Here is a 21,342-nt window from a genome sequence, read left to right as displayed (position 1 = left end):
AAACGTAACTAACCGCCGCTGCTGGCGGGGCCAAGAGCATTGTGAATGCTTTATGAGCCTTAGGAGTGCCATAATTTTCACTTAATAATCCGTTGAGTAGCTGCCCGTGATTTGTGGCCCAAGCCCCAGTTAATGTAATGAGCTGCTGGGCGCACGGCGAATGCCCAGTAAGTAGGCGGCGGGGGGCGTGGCGCATGGTATGGCATGGCAAAACAATTTCAAAGTTTTTGTCGAAAACATAATGTGTTCCTAATTTTATTTGTCGCCAATTGGGAGCACACGGCCCCCCTGGCCCCAGCCATGCCCAAATTTATAGTGTGCGGGCCGAACAAACACCTGCGCCGGAAAGTATGCAGCATTAACTGTAAGCTTCGACGTTTTGGATACATATTGGAGCCGCTGCCGGAGAGTATGCCAAAATAATAATAATGCACACAGCAGCTGGAAAAAACAGCAACAACGAGAACAACAACAACAACAATATTTAATGACCGAAATGCACATGAAATTGCGCGCATAAACTAATTACCGCGGATAAAGTTAACAATGGCAGCCCATGGCAAAGGTGGAGTCAATGGAGTTGGAGGAGTTCGCTGTGGCTGTGGCCCGTCGTCTGCCTTTAAAAGGTTTAACTGCCAGCAGTTGGGCGAGTCGACGGCGACAGCTACTCTGACTGCCGTGTGTGGCTGTCAGTCCAACGACCCCGCTGCCCTGCTGTGGCCACAAGCCGCTCATATGCTGCCGTTTGCCAGCATTACCGGCATTTACAATATTTATTTTAATATTGCACGATTTTTTTTTTTGGCAATCGCCCAACTGGTCCAACAGCCCGCGAAGCCATCAGGCAGCAGCTCCCTTCCCACTCACGCCCAGCGGCATATTCTGTGTGTTATTGTGCCAAATTGTTTATGAAAAATTGCGTATGACGAGGACGACGGCGACGACGGCGTTGCCGATGCCGACGGCGTCGCTGCTGGCGCATAAATCAAGCTGCCTTGGCTTGGAGGATTTGGGCCAGTCGCTCGACGGGTCGCCCGGACTGGGCGGGCTCTGGCTGGTAATTACAATGTAGCCGCCTGTGAGTTTAACGATCCGGGCCGCAGTGCCAACAGTCGCCAACAAGCAAATGCGGAACGGAACACAACACAACAATTTTTACCACCCGCTGGTGTAAAGGGTTCGCTGGTGGTTCGCTGCTGGCCCAGGGTCAGTTGGCCTGGTCAGCAGCGAGGGGTTGCGGGCTGTCAGAGTGCGTGTGGGCGGCATGTTAAACACAAGTGTGAGCCAAGTGGAAAATAACATTTAAAAATGCCATAACAATAACTAACAAAGACACCAAAAGCAAATGGCAATAGCAAATGGTTCGGCTGGGCAGTCCGAACAGGAGCAGGAGCTGAAGCCGGCGGAGGCTGAGGCTGGCCAGCAGGCCCAAAGGCCAGACGGTCAGGCTGGCAGAAATTAAATGGCGCGAGAAAATTGCACGGTCAGTGCGAAGTCTGAGTGGAGCAGGTTTACATAATTGCCAAGCAAAGAGGAATAGATGAGCAGAGGGAGATAGCAGCACTCAAAGAGAGAGAGAGAGCGAGATGGGGAGAGAGGGGCAGAGAGACTGCAAACACCATCAGACCTGACGAACTCTATTGTATGCACACCTTGACCCAGCACATAGAATAAAATTGGATTGCGAACTCGCACAGAAAAAGCCCGTCTGGGCAAAATAAAGCCTCAACATAAAATATCGGACAGGTTATAACAAATATTTACAATTAAAATGCTTTGAATCAAACTGTGAGATTTGTTTTTCAATCTCAGTGTAAGCTGGGTACGAATTGATCTTAAGATAATATTGAAAAAGTTCTTAGAAAGTGTGAAATGGAAGATTGAAAAACTGAAGAAATTTTTTTTGAGGTCTTCTGAAAGTTCTTAAAAGAAAGAAATCTGCATTTTTTTGGCTAACAGTTTTTAAATAAATATATATAGAAATCCATTCAAAAATTTAAAAACAAGCCCTAATTCATCTTAAAATCAAAAATCTCAATCTGCTGAAAGATCAATTAACATATTTCCTATGAAGCTCAAGCATTGAGATATTCTCGGGGAGTCCACCTATTAGAACCTTAAAAAAAAAACCCCTACATAGAAAAACTCTTAAGTTCAGGCATCAATTAGGTCTCTGGCAGATTAATAGCAACAATTGAAAAATTATTTGAAAATAAATAAATATTTGTAAAGCACATGTACTTATCAAAATATAATTAATCGGCATGCCATAAAATATAATACACATTATCATCAATCCACTAAAAGTCATAATAAAACGCAAACATTGCCATTTTGAAACTATTTACTACTTAGGTCTAGACTTGGTTAGTTAGTATGATCATGCTTGTTGTGGTTGTTGTTGTTGACTAAGTTAAACAGGGCTTAGATTAAGCGGTTATACAAAATGCAAATATACAAATATATGTAGGGTCCAGGTCCTCACAGCATCTACGTTCATCCCGTCAGCAATTGTGGCACTTGACCAGCCCCACCTCGTCGCAGTTCATGCATTTGAGCGCGACAAACTCGGCCGTGAAGTGATTGCGATGCACGGACTTCTTGGAGCCGTTGCACGAGGGGCACGGCAGCAGCCGATAGCCGCCGCAGGTCTGGCAGGTGTATGTGCTGGCGATGGACTTGTAGGGCTTGAGCAGCTGGCGCAGCTCGCCGGACTCGTTCATGCGCTCGACGGTCTCCGCGTCGCCGATGAGCTGGCCCTCCACATAGAGTTGGGGCACGCGTATCTGTGAGGTCTGCATGCGCTGCCGCATCTCCGCCTGATACTCCACGCTCATGAAGACGTCCCGCTCCTCGAACTTGACCAGCAGCGTGCGCAGAATCTGCTTAACATTGGCACATTTCGCATAGGTGTCCCGTATGACGCCCATGCTGGTCGTATACAGCACCACCTTGCCCAGATCTTTCTCCATGTAGCACTGCGAAACAGAAGAGAGAGAAGAGAAGAGAAATGAAGAGAGGCAAAAGATTAGACCAAGTTTAGTTCCAGTTCTCCAAGTGTCTGCTGCAAAAGCAGGTCACCAAAATAGTAAAAGAAAATAGCTTGAAATTGGCACAGAATTCGCCACAGTGTTCAGATTTCGGTTACCGCTACGAACATGACCGACGCCAAAGAAGATCAAATGGGGCTAAAACAAAGCCATGACCAAATATAAGCCATACAAAATGCAGCGACATTTTCCGCTTTCCATAGCAAACAAAAATTGTATTCCAATTTGGGGAGAAATCTCTGGATGACAGAACCAACAAAAAGACAATCAACTTTGGTATGTGTGAACACAATATGAAAAGACTTGGCTTGGCTCGGCTTGGCTCGGCTCGGCTTGGCTGAGAGTCTCTTTGGGCATTCGATGGAGTGTTTACAACAGGTTGGGTTCATTAGCTTTTGTCGGGCTCACGTAACCAAACGACTCTGCATGTCACTCAAAATCCTATTAATCAATTTAATTAAGCAATAATGGAAAAACTGCTAGCCAATTGGCAGCAGCTGTGACTCCAGCACACACACACACACACACTCGCTCGCACAATGGAAATGCGACGTTTTTCCGACTATTTATGATGGCTTATTTTGTAAGGCCCCCCCCGGCGAACCGGTTCGGGTTCACTCATTTCATTTGACAATTAACATTTCCGTTAGTTGGCCAACTTTGGTGCCGTCTGCTTTGCTGCTTTGGCTAATGAACCGCTTTCCAGCTTTCCAGCTAGCCAAGCCGAGCCAGCCGGAGCCAGCCGGAGCCAGCCCCAGCCAAGTGGTATCAATGAACTGTACAAGTGCAGCCACAACCGTGCGGATACTCAAAATAAGTCGCTAATCCCCCGCTTCTCAAACCGGTGTAACGAGAATTCGCCAGCTAAATGCATTCAGCTCGAGATTAGACCGTTAGAGCACATCGCACTTGATCAAATTCGAGCTGCAAGTGTGCGGAGTGTTAAACTGGGGAGCACACAGAGCTGTGGGCAAGACCTGTTCTCCCATTGGAGAGTGTGCTCCAATTGAGCGTGTTTCTCCGCGTGACACGAACAGACACGAGCACGTTCAAAAAATATACCCTCAAGAATTTTGATTATGAAAGAAGGAATGTTAGGGTTAAGATGTAATTAGATGTGACATTTAGACGGAGTTTATGTTAAGCCTGATAACATTGTGGTTCCTCTTGAGAGATCGTGTTCTTCGTGTTGGTGAGATATGCACGGACCCGTATTTATCACGCACGAGTGTGTGTGCCCATCCCTAATTTCTATTATGTATTTGAATATTTTCAAAAATTCTACTAGCAAAAAGGCGTAGTTGAACCTCAGCTACCCTGTTGCATCTGAAATTTAGCGACTCTTTTCAATACTGTGCGACGTGATAAATATTAATGCGGGTTGTGTGAAAAACAAAGAAGTTCAAAGACTCGTAACACTAGCCAAAACAAGCTGCGGTCAAATGGAAAGTCAACTTTTGCGACGCGGTGAATGTCGTCGCTCTGTGAGATGTCGCCTGGCGGTTTTTCCAATTCCATTTGCCGCAATTGTCCCTGGTGAAAACACGAGGATGCCCCACCATCCCACTCCTCCTCCCTCCCAGATGCACCGCACTCCGCACACCACACATCGCTCACTTCTCCAGCTCTGAGGCTGATTAACGCTTTGGCCTGCTGCAGCTCATTGTCAACCAAGACTTTTATTTGTGTTTTGTTTTGTGTTTCGTTTTTTTGTGAGTTGCCAAAAAACATAGACATAGACAAACAATTAACACACGTGATTTGCACGGCTAACCTCGCAGCAGTAGCTGTTTTTTTTCTCAGTGTATGTCAAGCTGCAGCCGCAGCAGAGACGGAGACGGAGACGAGACGAAGACGCAGACGCAGCCGCAGCTGCATGAATTGGTAAAAAGAGAAAGCAGGTCACTTGTATTGGCCAGCAAGCAGGCAGGCAGGCAGGCAGCAGTCGGTTCGAGTGATTGGCAATCGAAGACGAAGAGTTGAGCAACGCCGGCTACGAGGCTAATGCCAATGCTGACAGCAGTCTCTTCATGTCTCCAGTTATTATTGTTGTTGTTGTTATTGTTATTGTTGTTGTTGCTGCCTTCTCGAAGGTGACAAAACGAAGGCAACATCTTTGATTGTTGATTTTCATTGAATTTTTATTTGTGGCAACAGCAACAATTTGGCAGCAGTTTTGCTCTAATTATGGCTTAAAGCCACAAGACATCAATCAAAGGGCCCGCAAAGCCGACTAACTGCCTGCCCCCGTGCTCGGCGCATATTAAATCCTACACTCAACAAAAAAATAACATACAAAGGCCAGCCTATTTTCACTTTCGATTCAGTCCGAACTGACCTGCATGCTGTGGCTGCATTGTAATTAGCAGCATCTGAGCTGGTTTTTCTTCTGTTATTTTGTATTGTTATGCAGACGCGATCGCATTGTTAGCCTTAACTCCTCGACTTCTTTCGATTTGGCTAATTTGCATGAGCGCCGCCGCTATAAGGCCACAAAACACATTTCTTTTCTTTGGCATTTGGCTAATTTATGCTCTTCAGCATTCCATCAAATTCAACATCAAGCCCACAGTCAAGCTCTGTGGCTTTGAAAGTGAAAAGCAACAACAACAACAACAACAATTAAACTGATCTCGAATCTAAGCATTAAAATAGATAAAGGGAAATTTCCTGGTCTTCTGTGGAAGTGAAATGCGCGCAACTGACTAGCTCAATAATAAAAGTTAAAGAGCATAAAAAACAACAAACCCTAAAACTGACTATATTCATGTGTCCATAACATTTATATGATTGCAGACCAAACCGAAAGTTTCAACAAGTTCATAGATGAACTGATTTTTATGCTCGATAAAATGTAGATAACCGTTAACGCAAATATCTCTGGTATGACCAATATTTATAATGATTGAAAGCAAACTTGTCTTGAAGTCTTGAGAAACTGTGCTGATAAATGAATATTTTTTTGTAACGAAACAATTACAAGAGGTGCTCGACAACCGGGCCCAAAATAAATAATACTTACTTTTATCTATATTCAAAATAACTCTATTTTAGAAAAGACAAGTTTTAAATAGTGAACATAAAAATGGGTTTAAATTGTTATGTTCTTGGAATATATGTTCTACAGAAGAGAGATTAGAGATTCATCTGCTGGTATATAGAACAGATACTTAGTATAGATTTAACTGCTGGTGGACCTTGATAAGCTCTACAATAAAGATCAATTTTGAAATCTTGGCATTGGAAATGGCATCTGCGAAGTCTTAAAGTATTTATATTCTTCATCAACATCAACAGGCGAGTTGATTAAGTCATGTTCGTCTTAACTTCCGCCTTGATCTGAAAGTTTTCTGCGAGAAGAAGATATGTCTGAGTCGACCTTATCAGCTGACTATATATATAACATATAGCAGCCATAGGAACTATTAGTTGATAACTGAGATATTGAACTCAATTTGTGATATGTTAAAGATATGTTAGATATGGGACACTGGCAATAACGAGTTATACTTCCCATTTATAAGAACTTATTTATTCCGAGGCGTGCATATATCATATAAATACTATCCAAAACTAGACTCTCAGTTTTTGTGTCGTCGTGTATACAAACTTATCTCAAATCAATCTAATTTAATTTATTTCTTCTTCGTACAATATATATACCGGTTTCTTTTGTTAACTTTACTACATTGTCTAGATATGTGTGGGCATATTATAATAACAATAGATCTAAAATCTAAGTTGCCTTCGAAGTCAGGGAAATATGTGATCATAGTTATGCGATATTTTCTTTAGTTTAATTAACCTGATGATCACTTCGAATGGGATCTCAGCACACGCCCCGAAGCAAATGTGGGCAATTCCACAAACAGCTTCGCTGACTTTCTATGATTTATTTAGCTGTTGTTTAAGTTTTCTAACTGCACAATCTCGAGCGAGCTGCGATTAGTAACTCAACAAACGGCTCAAGCTAAATCATTTATCTGGCTGGGAGCAAAGAAAACCAACAAAAAACAAATGAAAAAAAATGGAAAGAAAAAAAAAGTGGCCAAAGCACAAAACCAACCAATATCTAAATAAGCCAAAGCCAAGCGCTGTGTGAGTGGCGACAAAATAAGCCACTTAACGGTATTTCATTAAGCATGCGAGTGTGTAATTGCACGCACACACACACACACACACATACACAGAGAGAGAAAAACTCACACACAAATGGGCAGCACTGGAGAAAAGACGCTGTGTGTGCTTAGGCTGTTTGGCAGTCTGGCAGAGACTTGCGGCTCATTAGATTACGAGCAGCAGGCGGCCAGACATAAATACCAAATGTGAAAGATATTGAAAAGCAACAACCAGAGCAACAACAACAACAACAACACCAACCGCAACAACAACAGCATCAGCAACAACAACAACTAACGGCAATTGTTTGGCAGCACTTTCTCCCATGGAGCGTGCAATTGGTAAACAATTCGCCAAGATGCGCGCCACGATTGCATAATTTGGCCAACAAGTGACTCAATGGAAGGTACCAGACACACTCACACACATACAGACGCACAGAGAGACACTCACACACACACATGGATAGAGAGGAAAGTTCATGTTGCCACATTGGAAGTGCAACACCTTGCAACACTTGGATTACCATCACGTTCGGCTGCTGTTGCAGCTGCCAGAACGTGGCTATTCCACACACAGACACACACACACACAGAGAGACACACACACACACATGGATAGAGAGGAAAGTTCATGTTGCAACATGGGGCAAATGCACGTTGCAACACCTGGCTTACCTTCACATTCGGCTGCTGTTGCAGCTGCAAGAACGTGGCTATTCCATTGCGCACACGATTCTTGACGCCTCGCACGGTTCCCTTGGCGGAGCGTATTGTGGACTGTGTGGAGCTGGCGCTGCTGCGCACGTCCCGATAGCCGGCGAACACGTCGTGATCCTCGTGCATCGCCGCCTCGTCCCGCTGCCCGTCCCGCTTCCCGTCCCACTGCTCGTCATGCCGCGCAAAGCTCCTGAAGTTCTCGTGCTCGTTTATGTGAAAGCTGTAGTACTGATCGTCCGCATACTTGTAGTTGCCCCCGCTCACGCTCCCCCCGCTCCCGCTCCCGCTGGTGGCTGCTGCAAGTGGCGGCGGCTGGTCGCCTCCGGTTTGCACAAAGTTGGCCCGCTGCACCGCGGCGCGCAGCTCCTCGATGCTCGCCTCGTTGAGCGACTCGCGCGACAGGCGCCGCGACATTGGCCTCGGCTCGGACCCGCTCGCTGGCTGCCGGTTTGGCGGCTTGTCCTTGACCGCGACTGCGTCGGCGACCGCGTTGGCGTCGGCGACCGAGTCGGCGTCGGCGTCGGCGACGGGGCTGGTGAACTGCACCACGTACTCGGCGCTGCGTCTGTCGCGTATGTCGCGCAGCAGCGAGTCCGGCAGCAGGTTGCCGAGCATGCGCAGCGATTTGTGGCGCTGGCGCAGCTGGCCGCTGGGCTTGGCCGCCGCCTGACGCACGTACTCCGTGCTGCTGCAGTTGAGGCTGTCGCTGTTCAGGGAGGACGGCTCGCTCTCCTCGCTGTCGTCGGTCAGCAGGAGGGCCGCCGCCTGCACGGGTCCGCCGTTGCTCTCCAGGTCGCTGCCATTGCCGCTGTCCGCGGTCTCGCAGTGTGTGGCATATTTCTGATATTGTTGCATGTAGCAGTTGTCGGGGCTGTCTGCCACGGCTGCAGCTGGCAGTGTGGGCGTGGCCGCCTTTTGCACAACCATCTTTTAAGCCAGAGAGTTGTAGCTCAGCTTGGCTAACACTAGGTGCCACACGCGGTCTTCAAGTCTGAAGATCTGAAGTTCGTTTCTAATTTTTTTATTTATTTATTTATTTACTCGGTTTTTTTTTTTTGGTTATTTCTTTGTTTTATGCGCTGCGTTCACTGACTTTAGCGGCCGTTGCACCCGTCCTCGCATGTCTTTATGCTTCAGCTCTTGTCGTTAGACTGCGTTGCGTTTTTTTCTCGCTGCTCTAACAAAGCTGCCAAAGACCGCAGCCACAGCCACAGTCACAGCCAAGCAGCTAAGCAGCCCAGCAAGTAGCGATCCAAGCAATCGCTCTCCAGCTCTTTCAGAGCCACACTCTCTCTCTCTCTCTCTTTCCCTCTAGCTGCCTCTCACATTTCACCTAGTTATGCATCGCATTCAGCGCTGAGATATTCAGCAAACGCTCGCAACTGCTTTCTTTTCTTTGGAGCGCTTCCCGTTTAAACTTTTGCAATTTCGCGCCCGTTTCTGTTGCTGTTTTCTAATTGCTGGCCATTAGCGTCCCAAAGAAGCTTCTGGCTGCTTCTAATGGCATCGAGAACAGCTGCTGCCACGATCGGCACGAAATCTTTATGTCAAAGTAAATCGACCAAACTGCAAATGCTGCTTACTAAGAACAGCAAATGACAGTTGCCAAATGTTGCTGCTAAAATAATCAAACGGCCAAAATAATAACTGTTCATTGCTCCAAAGAACGATTTTCTTGATGGAGATTTACGCGATTCTGAATTTATTAGTCGGTTTGTTAAAGCTCAGCTGAATTTGGCGTGATTGTGTCTGTTACCTTAATATATATTATGTATACATTTTTGTACACATTCACATGGGTTGGAGTCATCATCCAAGCAAGACAGCTCATATAGACATATTTATCCTGAGGATAAAGCCTTTTTCGTTTACTCATATTAATTGTGGGGAACTATTAAGGTGTTAAGTGTGTAATTTTAATTGTGAATAAATAAATTTATTATATTTGTTGAAGGAATCATCTAGACATGAAAGCTCATACAGGCATATTTATCCTGAAGATAATTTCCTTTTCTCCTATTCAACTACATTTTAAGGAATTGTTAGTCTTGACTATACAATTATTATTGTGAATTGTGTTAATATACTTTTGTGTTAATTTTCTTGTAAGCATCATTTAAACAAGAAAGACATATTTATCCCGAGGATAAATTCAGTTTCGATTAATAAATTTCATTGAAAGAAACTGTTTAAGTCTTGAATATGCAATTTTCATTGTAAATTGTGTAAGTGTAATATAAAGTTGTGTTAATTTTCATGTAAGCAACATTGGGCTAATGTGGATATATTTATCCTGATGATAAATTTATTTTTATTTATTAAAGTTCGTTAAAAGGAATCCTCCTAATTATACAATTTCAATTGTACATATTGACAAGATGTCTGGTAACATTTTCAGTTAGCTTGCCAGTCAATTTGAGATTAAATAAAATTTGACATCTATTAAAAACGCATTAAAAAATTGACACGAAGATACAGCCCTGCTTCTGGTTTGAGTTTCAAGTTTAAGCGCAGCTCTTAAAACGCAAATTGTTTTATTTGAAATGTATTCAAGATGAATTCGCCGGCTAGCTGAGGCGCTAAAAGCATGTCCATTTATTGCATGTTTGTTTCTTTGCAAACTGGTATCGATCTTTTTTTTTTAAAAAATATGCAGACGAAACTTGCTGCTGGTGACTTTTTATTGCAGGTAATACGTCAATGCAGTTTTATCAACATTTGTCACAATATTAATTGCTGTCATTGAAACCAAAAAAACTTGTTGACTTTAGGAAAACCCACTTCCCCCCTGCGTTATAAAGCGAGTATATTCACTTTATTATTAAATATTTATATTATGATTAAAATATACTTTATGAATATGCCATACCCCAACATGAAGCATAATTCCTATCTTCCAAGTTCTTGTCTCTTTTATATGTAAAGTCTACCTCAAGGTAAAACCAATTATCTATCTCCGCATCATTCACGTCTCTTGAGCTATAGATAAAATTGATAAGCAAAATTAAAGCGTATCTATACATTTTGCTGAATGAATGCGTTGGGCACTTATCGGCCGGATATTAGAGAATTTCCATTGCCGATTGCACGAAATTCATTCAGCGGTAAAAAAAAGTGCTCGTATGTATTTATATATACATATATAAAGTATATATACATAGCTGAAATTCAGGTAGTTGTCGGGTGCTGGGTCGAGTTTATTGATACGGCATGAAACGCGCAGCAAGAGCAAAAGAAACGAGGGCTGTCTGCGGTTGGGGGCGAGATAAGAAGCGTTCGAAGTGCTCCACAATCAGTTGGCAGAAGTGCGGAAAAGATAGTCGGATAGTCGGATAGTCTGACTACAGACCAAATACTAAATACTCACCACTCACCATTCGCATAAGCCATCAACTTTTGCACAATTTGTGCACAATCAATGCAAATGCCAAGTTCGGCAGCAACTGCGGTGCTTGCGGCAACGCCAGCAAATGCGTCGTCGTCTTATCTGGAATCTCGCGGCGTTGCCAAAATCAGCCAAAAATCACGTAGCACGTGCCGCAACAAGATTCTCACTCTACAAACAAGCAAAAGACCAATCGAAGCAAATCTAATTGACTAAATGAAAACTTATGTCAACAGCTGCAAATCTGATGATTAAATAGACAGCATCATCGTGTTTTAGGCAAGGATGATTCTAAACCTGGCATTTGAAACATTTCGATTGATTATACGCAGAAACTCGACCCGTTCATATGCTCAAATGAAAGTCGAAAAGGATAACTAAGTCTAATCATATTTAAATATTTTTGTTTGAATCATTTATTCTATTGTTTATATATTCTAACCATCAGAAATGGTTAAGAGGGGTATACTCATTTTGAGCAAGTGTATGTAACAGCCAAAAACATCTCTCGATTAGGACGACGAGTCTGTCTGTCTATGTGAACTTCGAAACTACAAAAGAAACTTGAAACTTTTTTTATTTATATTTTTTTGTTTGTTTTAACTCGTTTTTTATTTGTAATCTGTCTTAGGCCAATAAACAAATTGCTTAGCAAGTAAAGATATAATAACAGGATGAACTCATTGGAACTCAAACAATATATATGACGTTATAGTTTGTGTATTTAACTTAATTTATGTGTGGAAGATCCGGTACGTGTAATTTTTTAATCGTCGTGTGTCCAAACTACTGTCTAAGAGATCCAGAGCCAAGTTCTTTTGTGATTGTGTAACCTATTTATACACCTCACAGTCCTTCGACATATTTCACTTCTGACAAAGGGCATGTTTAGGTCTTTATGTATATGATAGTTGCTCATATACCAGGGAGCACCTGTGAAAGTTCATAGGGTCATAGACTAGTACCTTTGCAGGATTTCTATGTTGAGCATAGCTCAAAGATTATGGGAGCTAAGCACCATATTTGGTGCCAACAATGTTAAAAAGAGATTGGAATATAAACTATTAATTTAATCCTGACTGCGGGAAAGAAAAAGCACAGTCGCTGCGTAAAGTAAACCTGTGCTTGTGCTATACATGTTTCGAAGAAGGAGCAGTCGGGCACTCCCGACTAGAGTGCTCTTTTTATGCCCTGTATTGTTTTATCTGTTCTGTCATGGCGCTAAGTTTAAGAACATGTAGTATTTTAATACTACTAATTATAATAGATAAAATATTTGAAAATATATAATCAAATGAAATGCGACTAAACGAACCACATTTTCTGGCTTATTGGAGTTGGAGAAACTAAGCCCGAATCGAACCCAATCCGCAAGATAATCAAACTAATAAGTTTGGGCCGAGATGGCAACAGTCATGCACAACATATATCTACACACGCACACACAGCTCGCTGGCGTTGATTGTGCGTCGCGATTATCACGTGTTGACAACAATAATTTTTGGTATCTGCGACGGCGCCATGGGTCACGCTTTGATATAAAAGAGCAGAATGCATCTCGAGTTGCATTTAGTTTCGATTCGAGTATTGCACTAGAACACGAGCATGACTGCGATGGGAAATAGGAGACAAGCATGGCTGCTGGCTCTGCTTGCTTTGACTGCAACTGCAACTCTGACTGCAACTGCGACTGCAGTGGATCACGAGACGATGCTGTGCGCCAATGATGACACGCCCATCTGCGGGCGCAGTCAAGGCGCGTATTTGCTGTTCAAGAACGAGTGTGATTTGAGAAATGCGCAGCGCGAGAATCTCATGGGCGGACCACTGTGTAAGTGACTGGGACTAGGATTGGGATTGCCAATTATATAAACTCGATCTCTATATAAACAACTGACCCTTAGTTGATGTCGCGCTGCACAATTGTGTGCCCGGCTGCGACTTCGAGTGCGATGCGGCAGTTCAGCCCGTTTGCGGTGTGAGCGTGGCTTCGGGCGAGCGCAGGAGCTTCAGGAATCGCTGTGAAATGATGCGCGCCTCGTGCCGCAGCAAATCCGACTGGCTGGTCCAGATGTGGGGCGCCTGTCCCCGCGGCCAGCGGCAGCCCAAGCAGCCGGCGCACACGGTGCTCGTGGGCCAGCGCAGGCGTCGTCGCCGGCCCATACCCTGCACGAACGTGTATCGTCCGGTGTGCGCCAGCTATGCGGGCGTCAAGTCGACCTTCTCGAACGAGTGTCTGGTCAACGCGGAGAACATACGCACCAGAAGAAGTAAGCCCCAAGCACACATAACCTAACTTACCAGCAGCACTTACGACGGCGTTGCGCTCTTGCAGATTGGCGCATCATCTCGGAGGGCATGTGCGGCGAGGACAGCACCAAGATGAAGCACAATCGCAAGTGGAAGCCCAAGGCCGAGGCCAAGGCCAAATCCAAGTCCGAGTCGCAAATGGAGCGCAGCAAGCGCAGCCACAACCAGCTCAATCAGCTGGAGGACGACTTCGAGCTGGCGGAGGATGCGGTGCAAATCTTTGCGCCCTCCACATTTCACACGCAATTCATCAGCAACTCAGGCACCATGGAGAAGAGCTACTCGCTGCCCGCCCGCCAGCCCCATCCAACAGCCTGGCCCAAGGCCGGCCGTCTCTATGGCAGCACAGCTAAAATCCGCAATGGATATGCTAGCGCGGCGGAGGGGCAGGAACAGGCGAGTTCAAAGCCGTGCGTGTTCAGTAATGAACCCGTCTGCGGCAGTTTCAATGGCGAGAGCCGCACGTTTGCCCATGTGTGCGCTCTGATGGAGCACAGCCAGGCGGCGGGCAATGGTAAGCACTGAAGCGTCGAGGCTTAGCGAGCGGCGACTGTAATTAAAAGTGTTCTCCACAGCATGGACCGTTCTCTATGAGGGCTCCTGCCGGCGCTGCGATAAGCCCTGCCCCACCGTCTACAGCCCGATTTGCGCCAATCGCAATGGCATTAGCTACACCATCATCAACGAGTGCTATCTGGAGCGAGTGCGCTGCAAGGACCCAAATAGCGGTAGGTTTAATGCAACAAGCGCCACAAGCGAGTCGCCTCACCCTCCGCTCATTCACAGATTGGAAGATCACGCACAAAGGCGAGTGCGCACTGCCCGCCGAGGAGGTGGCCCACAGCCTACCCCCGCCCAGCCCGAAGCCAACAGCTCGCATTCCCCACATGCTCTACGCAGCCAATCAGCCAGCCAGCAGCAGCAGCAGCAGCTCGACCTCAACCACAACCTCACCCAGACCAGGCGCATTGACCTGGACAAGCACAGCTACTCCACGACCACATCGCCTGCTGAGGAAATTCAAGCGCCCGACGCCCACGCCCAAGGATCTGAGCAATCGCAAGATACGCAAAATCGAGCCACACAATTTCGAAGGCTTCGATGCGAACAGCTACGGCAAAGATGCGCAGCCCATTAAGGCGCCAGCTACAAGCAAACTGTGGAGCTCCAAGGATAGCTGGCAGGCGACAGACAATCTCAAGGACACGTTAACTAAGAGAGTCCACCACAAGAAGGCGCACGGCAGTGAGAAGTATTCGCCTTACAACTGGCCTCTGCCTCTGGCCACGCCCCTGCTGCTGGCCACGCCCCTTCCTCTGGCCACGCCCCTGCCTCTGGGGACGCCCATGCTCCTACCCACAACAACGACGCCGGCACCACTAAACACCCTGGAGGGCATTTCGGACGCGCAGTTGCTTAATTTTGATCTCAGATCTGCGGCCGAAATCTTTGGCGAAATCGAGGCCGACACAGAAATACTCTTCATGATGGACAGCACAGCCGCAACAGCGCGAGCAGCCGCAACGGAGGCCACGACAAGTGCTGCAGCAGCAACAACAAGCACAGCTGCGCCGACGACCGCATCACCCGCAACAACAACTACATTTACTCTGCCCGCGACCACAACAACAGCAAAACCGACAAAAACAACAACAACATCAACAATATCAACGACAACAACAACAGTTGCACCCATCAGCTCTGAAGACACAACCGAAAACACATCCCAAAAAGATACGGAGGAAACTGTTACCAACATTTCCACCAGCAGCAGCCTTGATGAAGCCACCAGCGAGTTCCTTGATCCAAGCACAGCGAATGACACAGCGGCAGCATCAACAACAGCAGCAACAACAGCAACAACAGCAACAGCAGCAACAGCAGCAACATCAGCAACATCAGCAACATCAGCAACATCAGCAGCAACAGCAGCAACAGCAGCAACAGCAACAACAGAAACAGCAGCAACAGCAACAAATACTGCAAGCTCAAGCGAGAAATCAACCACTCCAAACTTAGACTATTTGTCGATATATGGTCTGGATAAGAACTCGCTGATCATGAAATTGTTGCGGGCGAGAAGTGGTAAGAATATGGTCCTGTAATCGACCTGTTAAACATTTTTAACTGTAAGTTAGCTAACAATTTTTAATGGAGTCAGTGATATGAGTGCTCTGTATGTTTTCTAGATTTAATAAATTATATAAGCAACAATTAGCTTAAACAATAAATTGTTATATTTTACCTAAACTCGACTGTTAAAACATCTGCTTGAATTCAAGCCGAGTAGCCATCTATTGCCCATAGTTGTATGGTTGCTGCATACGCTCATATTATCAATTTCAGCAACCATTCTACACACTTAACGATGCATACACTTAACGAGTAATTTTAATAGGTTCCACAAATTGACCAATATTCGGACTCAACTTACACTGTCATCTATTGTTCGATTTTGAATAGCTACTGCACGCACCATGTTTAGCATTTACAGCAACCCTGCTCCTCATTGAACGATTTGTATTACCCTTGTCAAAAAGTGCTCCACACTTATCGTAAAGATTGAAATATAACGAAAGTGTGCAACACATTTGCTCCTCACGAAAAGACAATTTCTAGCAGTCAAGACACGAACCAAGCATTATTGCTGCTCAATTCTTAACAAATTAATAATTTAAGTTTTTATGTTAGAGATGGTTTTGGCGACCTTTCCCTGGCTCGAGGTCCGGGTTTGTTAAAATAAAAAGTTAAAAACAATTTAATTTAATATTTCGCTTCCAATATATTTCGGTTGCACCTCGGCAAACCGTCTTCAGGGCACTTACACCAGTAACAAAAACCAATGAACATAAGAATACATTAAGTGAATACTTAGTTTATATGTTAGTGTAAAAGACACTACTCGACGCAAAAAAAATCTAATTAATTTGCAAATAACCTATGCTACTTAATTCGAATTTCACAGATAAAAATTCAGCTGTTTATTTTGAAAATAAAATAGTTGGGTTATTCGAAGCCTCTTATATAAAACAATACACAACTAAAAACTATATTAATGTAGACATTTAAATTTTTATACTAATCCTATATAGTATTTGCAATTGTTTTTAATTAATTTCGTAAGAAAATATGGGCCACAAGATCAAATCTAAAAGGCTCATAAAAATGGGCTCTGATAACCCAGTATATGTTTTATAGATGATGTTTTATCGTGATCACGATCCTTACTGGATTTAGAGATAAGTCGAACAGCAGCTGCATGTTAAATGATCTTAATATTGGAAATTGATGACTGATTTAAATCACACGATCATTCGATCAATCAAACACAGGTAAGCAACAAATTTCACTGCTGTTCCATGCCGAAAACACACATATTTAATAGCCAAACTCTCGTTAGCGGAAACACTAATAAGCCCCCAGCCGCCCCCTGGCAATATAATAAAATGCCTATCCGGTTGCTAGTTGGCTGGCTAGCTGACTGCCTGGCTTCGGGCCAAAGTCCTCTTGACTTTAATTTGTTTAATTGTGCATCTGAGGCTCGTAAAAGTAGTTTTGGGCGGTCTTGACAATCCACTCCTCGAAATGCTCGCACGTTTGCGTGTGCCACTTGATTTGATATGCAGCCGTCAGGCAATCGACTTTGATCTCGGGCCCAATCATCATTGTTGGCTAAGTTTCGGCCAAGCTGCGGACAAGTGGCTCAAATAGCTATTTTGCGGCTGGCTAAAAACAATGTTCACAGCAATTGCTGCTAAACTTTCTACACGCAGCTGCGACATCCACTCCAATGTGGCAGAGGTAACAAATTCGCATATTCTATTCCAATCCAGGGATCGCCTGGCCTGCATTTGGAATTACCTCATGCTTATTAGAGGCGAGCGTAGACGGTGGCTAATTAATTAGCTGGCTGAGAATGCGACACATTGTTTAAAGCCACAGGCCACAAGATATGCATAGCATAGAAAAAGTCGACAAACTGCGCCAATTGTTACTTTCACTGGTCAATAATGCAACAGGGGCAACAGCGGCACAACTCGCAATTGCAGCAGCACCAACAGCAACATCAGCAGCAGCAGCAGCAGCAGCAGCAGCAGCAGCAGCAGCAGCAGCAACAACAACTTTCGCGTGGCAACGTTGCCAGCATTGTAATTAAGACGGTCAGAGATCCGATGACTCGAACTCAGACTCCAACTCCGATTCCAACTCCGACTCTGACTTTGGCTCGCATTCACACTCGAACTCGTACTCACATATAGAAGTCGATTCATAATTCGCAACAATTGCAAGCACACTTTTTCGTACAAATATGCAAATTACACGCCGATGCAGAGCAAACCGCACAGTCGCACATCTGTGAGACGCATACACTCAGAGAAACAATTGAGAAATTCCTTCTATTTCAAGAACTTTTATTCAAAATACCGAGATAACCAACAACTGAACTAAATATAGGAAATAGTTAACATGTAATGAATAAGCATGAAAATTCTAGTAACAAGTACAGTGAAACCTCAATTAGCTGTGAACTACCCCTATTATACGTAATTGATAAAAAAGAAAAGAAAAATGTTTTAAATATTTTTATTGTATTTATAGGATTCACATCCTCTTGTTTCCATATATATAAAACTGATTGTCCCGACTGACTGACTGATTGATTGACTGATTGACGATCAACGAACGGACGAAAACTTAAGAGCTAGGTAGCTAATATATTCACTTCCTTTTGTTCCTTTTGTTATGGAGATTTATGTTTTTGGGCAAAACTTTTAGAAGCATTTCAAAGATCTTCCCATTCATTTGAGGGGTATCTCACACTTTTCGGAAAATCGATTCCTCCTTGAAATAATTAAGGGTCAAGGATTTGGTGCGTGAAGTTGCGGGCTGTAATTTATTGCTAATAAATAAAAATATTGAAATTTTTTAAAATCTTTAAGCCGGAATATTTGACAATACGTAAAAAATATGAGCCCAAATATCACGGATGATCAAGGATCAACTCTAGTTTCCACTTAATCCAATTCTTTTAATCAATTTATTTATTAATTTTTAATTTCAGTTATTCTTTTACAATTACAATTAAATTTGGCTCTGAATTAATAACTTTTCAGAGGCATATTTGAAATTTAAAGAGGAAAATGATGGCAATGCTAACTCGCTCAGACTAGAAATTAGTATGCAAAATTTCTCGAAGTGCATTTGTATCTGAATATGCGTTTAATATGTGCACATTTATAGGCTGCTGCTGCGGTACACGGGTTAATCTCACTTAAATGCATTCGCACTTATTCTGATTGCTATCATTTACAATGCATCTGCGCAGCCGCAACTCGTTTTCTGTTGGCCGACGAGGCCTGAATGGCGCCAAGGCGTTTCGTTTGCCCGAGTAACTGTCAGATACATGGGATTCACTTTCGTTTGGCGTTCACGTTTGCGGCTTTTGCTTTCAGTCTCACGGCTGGTCGCTGGCTCATAATCCCGACGACGACAACGACGACGACGACGGCGACGGCGACGGCAAATGCGATTCAATTTGCCTCAAAACATGCTTCGCGCTGGCTCTGACCCAGAAAGCGACGCACTGGCATCGACTTTGACTTTGACTTTGAGTCGGACTCGCCAATGCAGCTGCTGGCGAGGCAGGAATCGCAATTCCGGTGCTTGCAGCATGCTGCATGCTGCATGTTAGATGTGGCTGCAACTGTGGCCAAGTCGCCAAGCGACTAGCTCGTTAGACGGCACATGCGGTTGAGTTGTGCTTTGTGATAAAAGGAGTACCCGGTCGCCTTCAGTTTCCATTTGTGTTTCACTCGGCCAGCCGTGCGGTGCTTAGCTTATAGCTTAGCTAGCTCCGCGAGAATCGTCGCCTCTGTTTTAAGTTCCAACACAAGTGTCCGAAGCAATATGTCTCTCTGGCGTTGGAGCATAGCTGCCTACTTGGCATTGGTCTTGCTGCTGCTGTTGCGCCTAGGCAGCGCTCTGGAGGAGACTTCTGCAGCAGCCGCCCCCGTCTCAGCCAGAGTCCCAGTTCCAGCCGCAGTTCCAGCCGCCACTCCGCAGCTGCATATTGAGACGGTCCGCTCCTTGCCACGCGCCGGCGGCTCTCTGGTCGCCCACAGCGATGTCTACATAGCGCGCAATCAGCGCGAGTGCTTCGAGACGCGCAACCTGGTGTCCTGCATCAAGTACAAGGCAACCAAACTGATCTGGAAGCTGGCCACCAACGGCATGGGCTTCTTTCCCAACGAGTACGAGCGCTCGCTGGGCGAGCAGAAGCCACGCTGGCTGCGGCTGGTCCAGCTGGGCGAGCCGGCCGATGATATCGTCGTGTTCAACGATGCCAAGAGCCTGGCAGGTGGGTCCAAGTCAGGTCCGCGACTGAGTCGCTTTGATTGCCGCTCGAGTGGGAAAGTGGCTGACCCAGCCAATTAGCAGCTGCGCTTTATGCGAGAGATTGGCCTGCTGGCTGGCCACATGGTTTTCACCTGCCTTTTTTTTGTTTGGACTGCAGAAATCTAAAAAAAAAGAAGAGAAGTGATAAACGACTGCGGATGTTTATCGCGCATCTAATTAATTAGACTCAACGGAACTTTGGATTATTTTATATGTGCCTCAGTTTTTATTTATTTGTCTTTGGCCAGCGCAAACAGCTCTTGGCTAGATAAACACACCTTTTTTTACGCACCCATCTCATCTCATCTCACATGCTTTGCAGGCGACAGCGAGCTGGTGAACATATTCAAGTTCCTGCAGCGGGCCGTGGAGACCTTTGGCCGCAATCATGGCGTGCAGCTGGCGCTGCCCAAGGAGACAGGTGCCAGGGTGCTGGACGAGGCGGGTGAGTACCACGACGAACTGCAGCCGGGGTCAACTTAGCTGAACTGTTCGATTCGCAACAGAGAGTCGCGGTCATCGCAAGAAGAAGAAGTGGCTCATCATATTGCCGCTGATCATACTGATGAAAATCGCGCACCTGAAGATGACCTTGGTGACGCTGCTGCTCGGCGTGCTGGGCATGAATGTGCTGCTGGTGGGCGGCACCGGCTGGCTGATACACTATCTGAAGTACAAGACGCTGTGCAAGATCCATCCGCACCTGGTGCAATCGCACTCGCACGTCTACGACTCCGATCCGTCGGACTACTCGCAGTTCCTGGGCAGCAGCTACTCCAACGGCTACGCCGGCTACAGTCCCTCCAGTCCGCACGAGGTCAACGCGAATGGCTACAGCAAGGACTGGGCGACGAGTAAGGCCTATCATGGCCACAACTACCTGGACACCATCAGCAAGCGGCTACAGTAGAGCTTCTGCGCGTGAACCTGATTCGTGCCAGGAATGCGCCCGCCTCCTGCTCCTAGTAAAATTATCGTCATCGTTGATATTGCTTTTAACTTAACATTAATTTACATAGGCAACCCAAGTATTTAATAAATGAAATGTTCGCAACAGTTGCTCAAATATTTTGCGGTGGTGCGGTGGTGCGGCGGTGCTTTGCGTGTGTTTACCTAGGCCTTATCAGCTGCACGCTTTTGTTTACCAAACAATTTGCTTTGGCTGCCGAAAAAGTGGCCGCCGCCGAAGACTTTGCTCTAATTGTTTGGCCAGCGAACTACGCACCAGCGCCAAAATCAATATGTTTATATCATTTGTATCATTTGTATAAATATAAAAGTTGCAGCCAACAGCCCAACAGGCGAACAGCCTGCCTCGACGCTATCTCAGTACATGTGTAAATGGTTTAGTTGAGCAAATATG

General features: G+C 45.2%; 3 protein-coding genes across 3 annotated transcripts; 2 read left to right on the top strand and 1 right to left on the bottom strand.

Annotated features, from left to right (window-relative positions):
* Nucleotides 1-2,326: 2,326 nt before the first annotated feature.
* Nucleotides 2,327-8,997, bottom strand: LOC135436447 (glutaredoxin domain-containing cysteine-rich protein CG31559). The gene is made up of 2 exons (XM_064694043.1): nucleotides 7,847-8,997; nucleotides 2,327-2,978 (listed from the first exon to the last, which is right to left on the bottom strand). The coding sequence occupies exons 1-2, from the start codon at nucleotides 8,813-8,815 to the stop codon at nucleotides 2,505-2,507; spliced, it is 1,443 nt and encodes a 480-aa protein (XP_064550113.1). The 5' UTR covers nucleotides 8,816-8,997; the 3' UTR covers nucleotides 2,327-2,504.
* A 3,481-nt stretch (nucleotides 8,998-12,478) lies between these two features.
* LOC135436302 (uncharacterized) lies at nucleotides 12,479-15,794 on the top strand. Its single transcript, XM_064693875.1, has 5 exons — nucleotides 12,479-13,104; nucleotides 13,178-13,543; nucleotides 13,609-14,097; nucleotides 14,159-14,311; nucleotides 14,370-15,794. The coding sequence occupies exons 1-5, from the start codon at nucleotides 12,879-12,881 to the stop codon at nucleotides 15,686-15,688; spliced, it is 2,553 nt and encodes an 850-aa protein (XP_064549945.1). The 5' UTR covers nucleotides 12,479-12,878; the 3' UTR covers nucleotides 15,689-15,794.
* Nucleotides 15,795-19,490: 3,696 nt separating this feature from the next.
* Osi1 (Osiris 1) lies at nucleotides 19,491-21,002 on the top strand. Its single transcript, XM_064694702.1, has 3 exons — nucleotides 19,491-19,941; nucleotides 20,302-20,424; nucleotides 20,486-21,002. Exons 1-3 carry the CDS (start codon nucleotides 19,491-19,493, stop codon nucleotides 20,887-20,889), a joined length of 978 nt encoding a protein of 325 aa, XP_064550772.1. The 3' UTR covers nucleotides 20,890-21,002.
* Nucleotides 21,003-21,342: the final 340 nt, after the last annotated feature.

Source organism: Drosophila montana, unplaced genomic scaffold (assembly GCF_035044405.1).
Source record: "Drosophila montana isolate Dmon_TW-CO22-7 unplaced genomic scaffold, ASM3504440v1 contig_3733_1, whole genome shotgun sequence".
Classification (NCBI taxonomy): Eukaryota; Metazoa; Arthropoda; class Insecta; order Diptera; family Drosophilidae; genus Drosophila; species Drosophila montana.
Note: the sequence above shows the minus strand (reverse complement) of the source record. Positions and strands in the feature narration are given on the sequence as shown.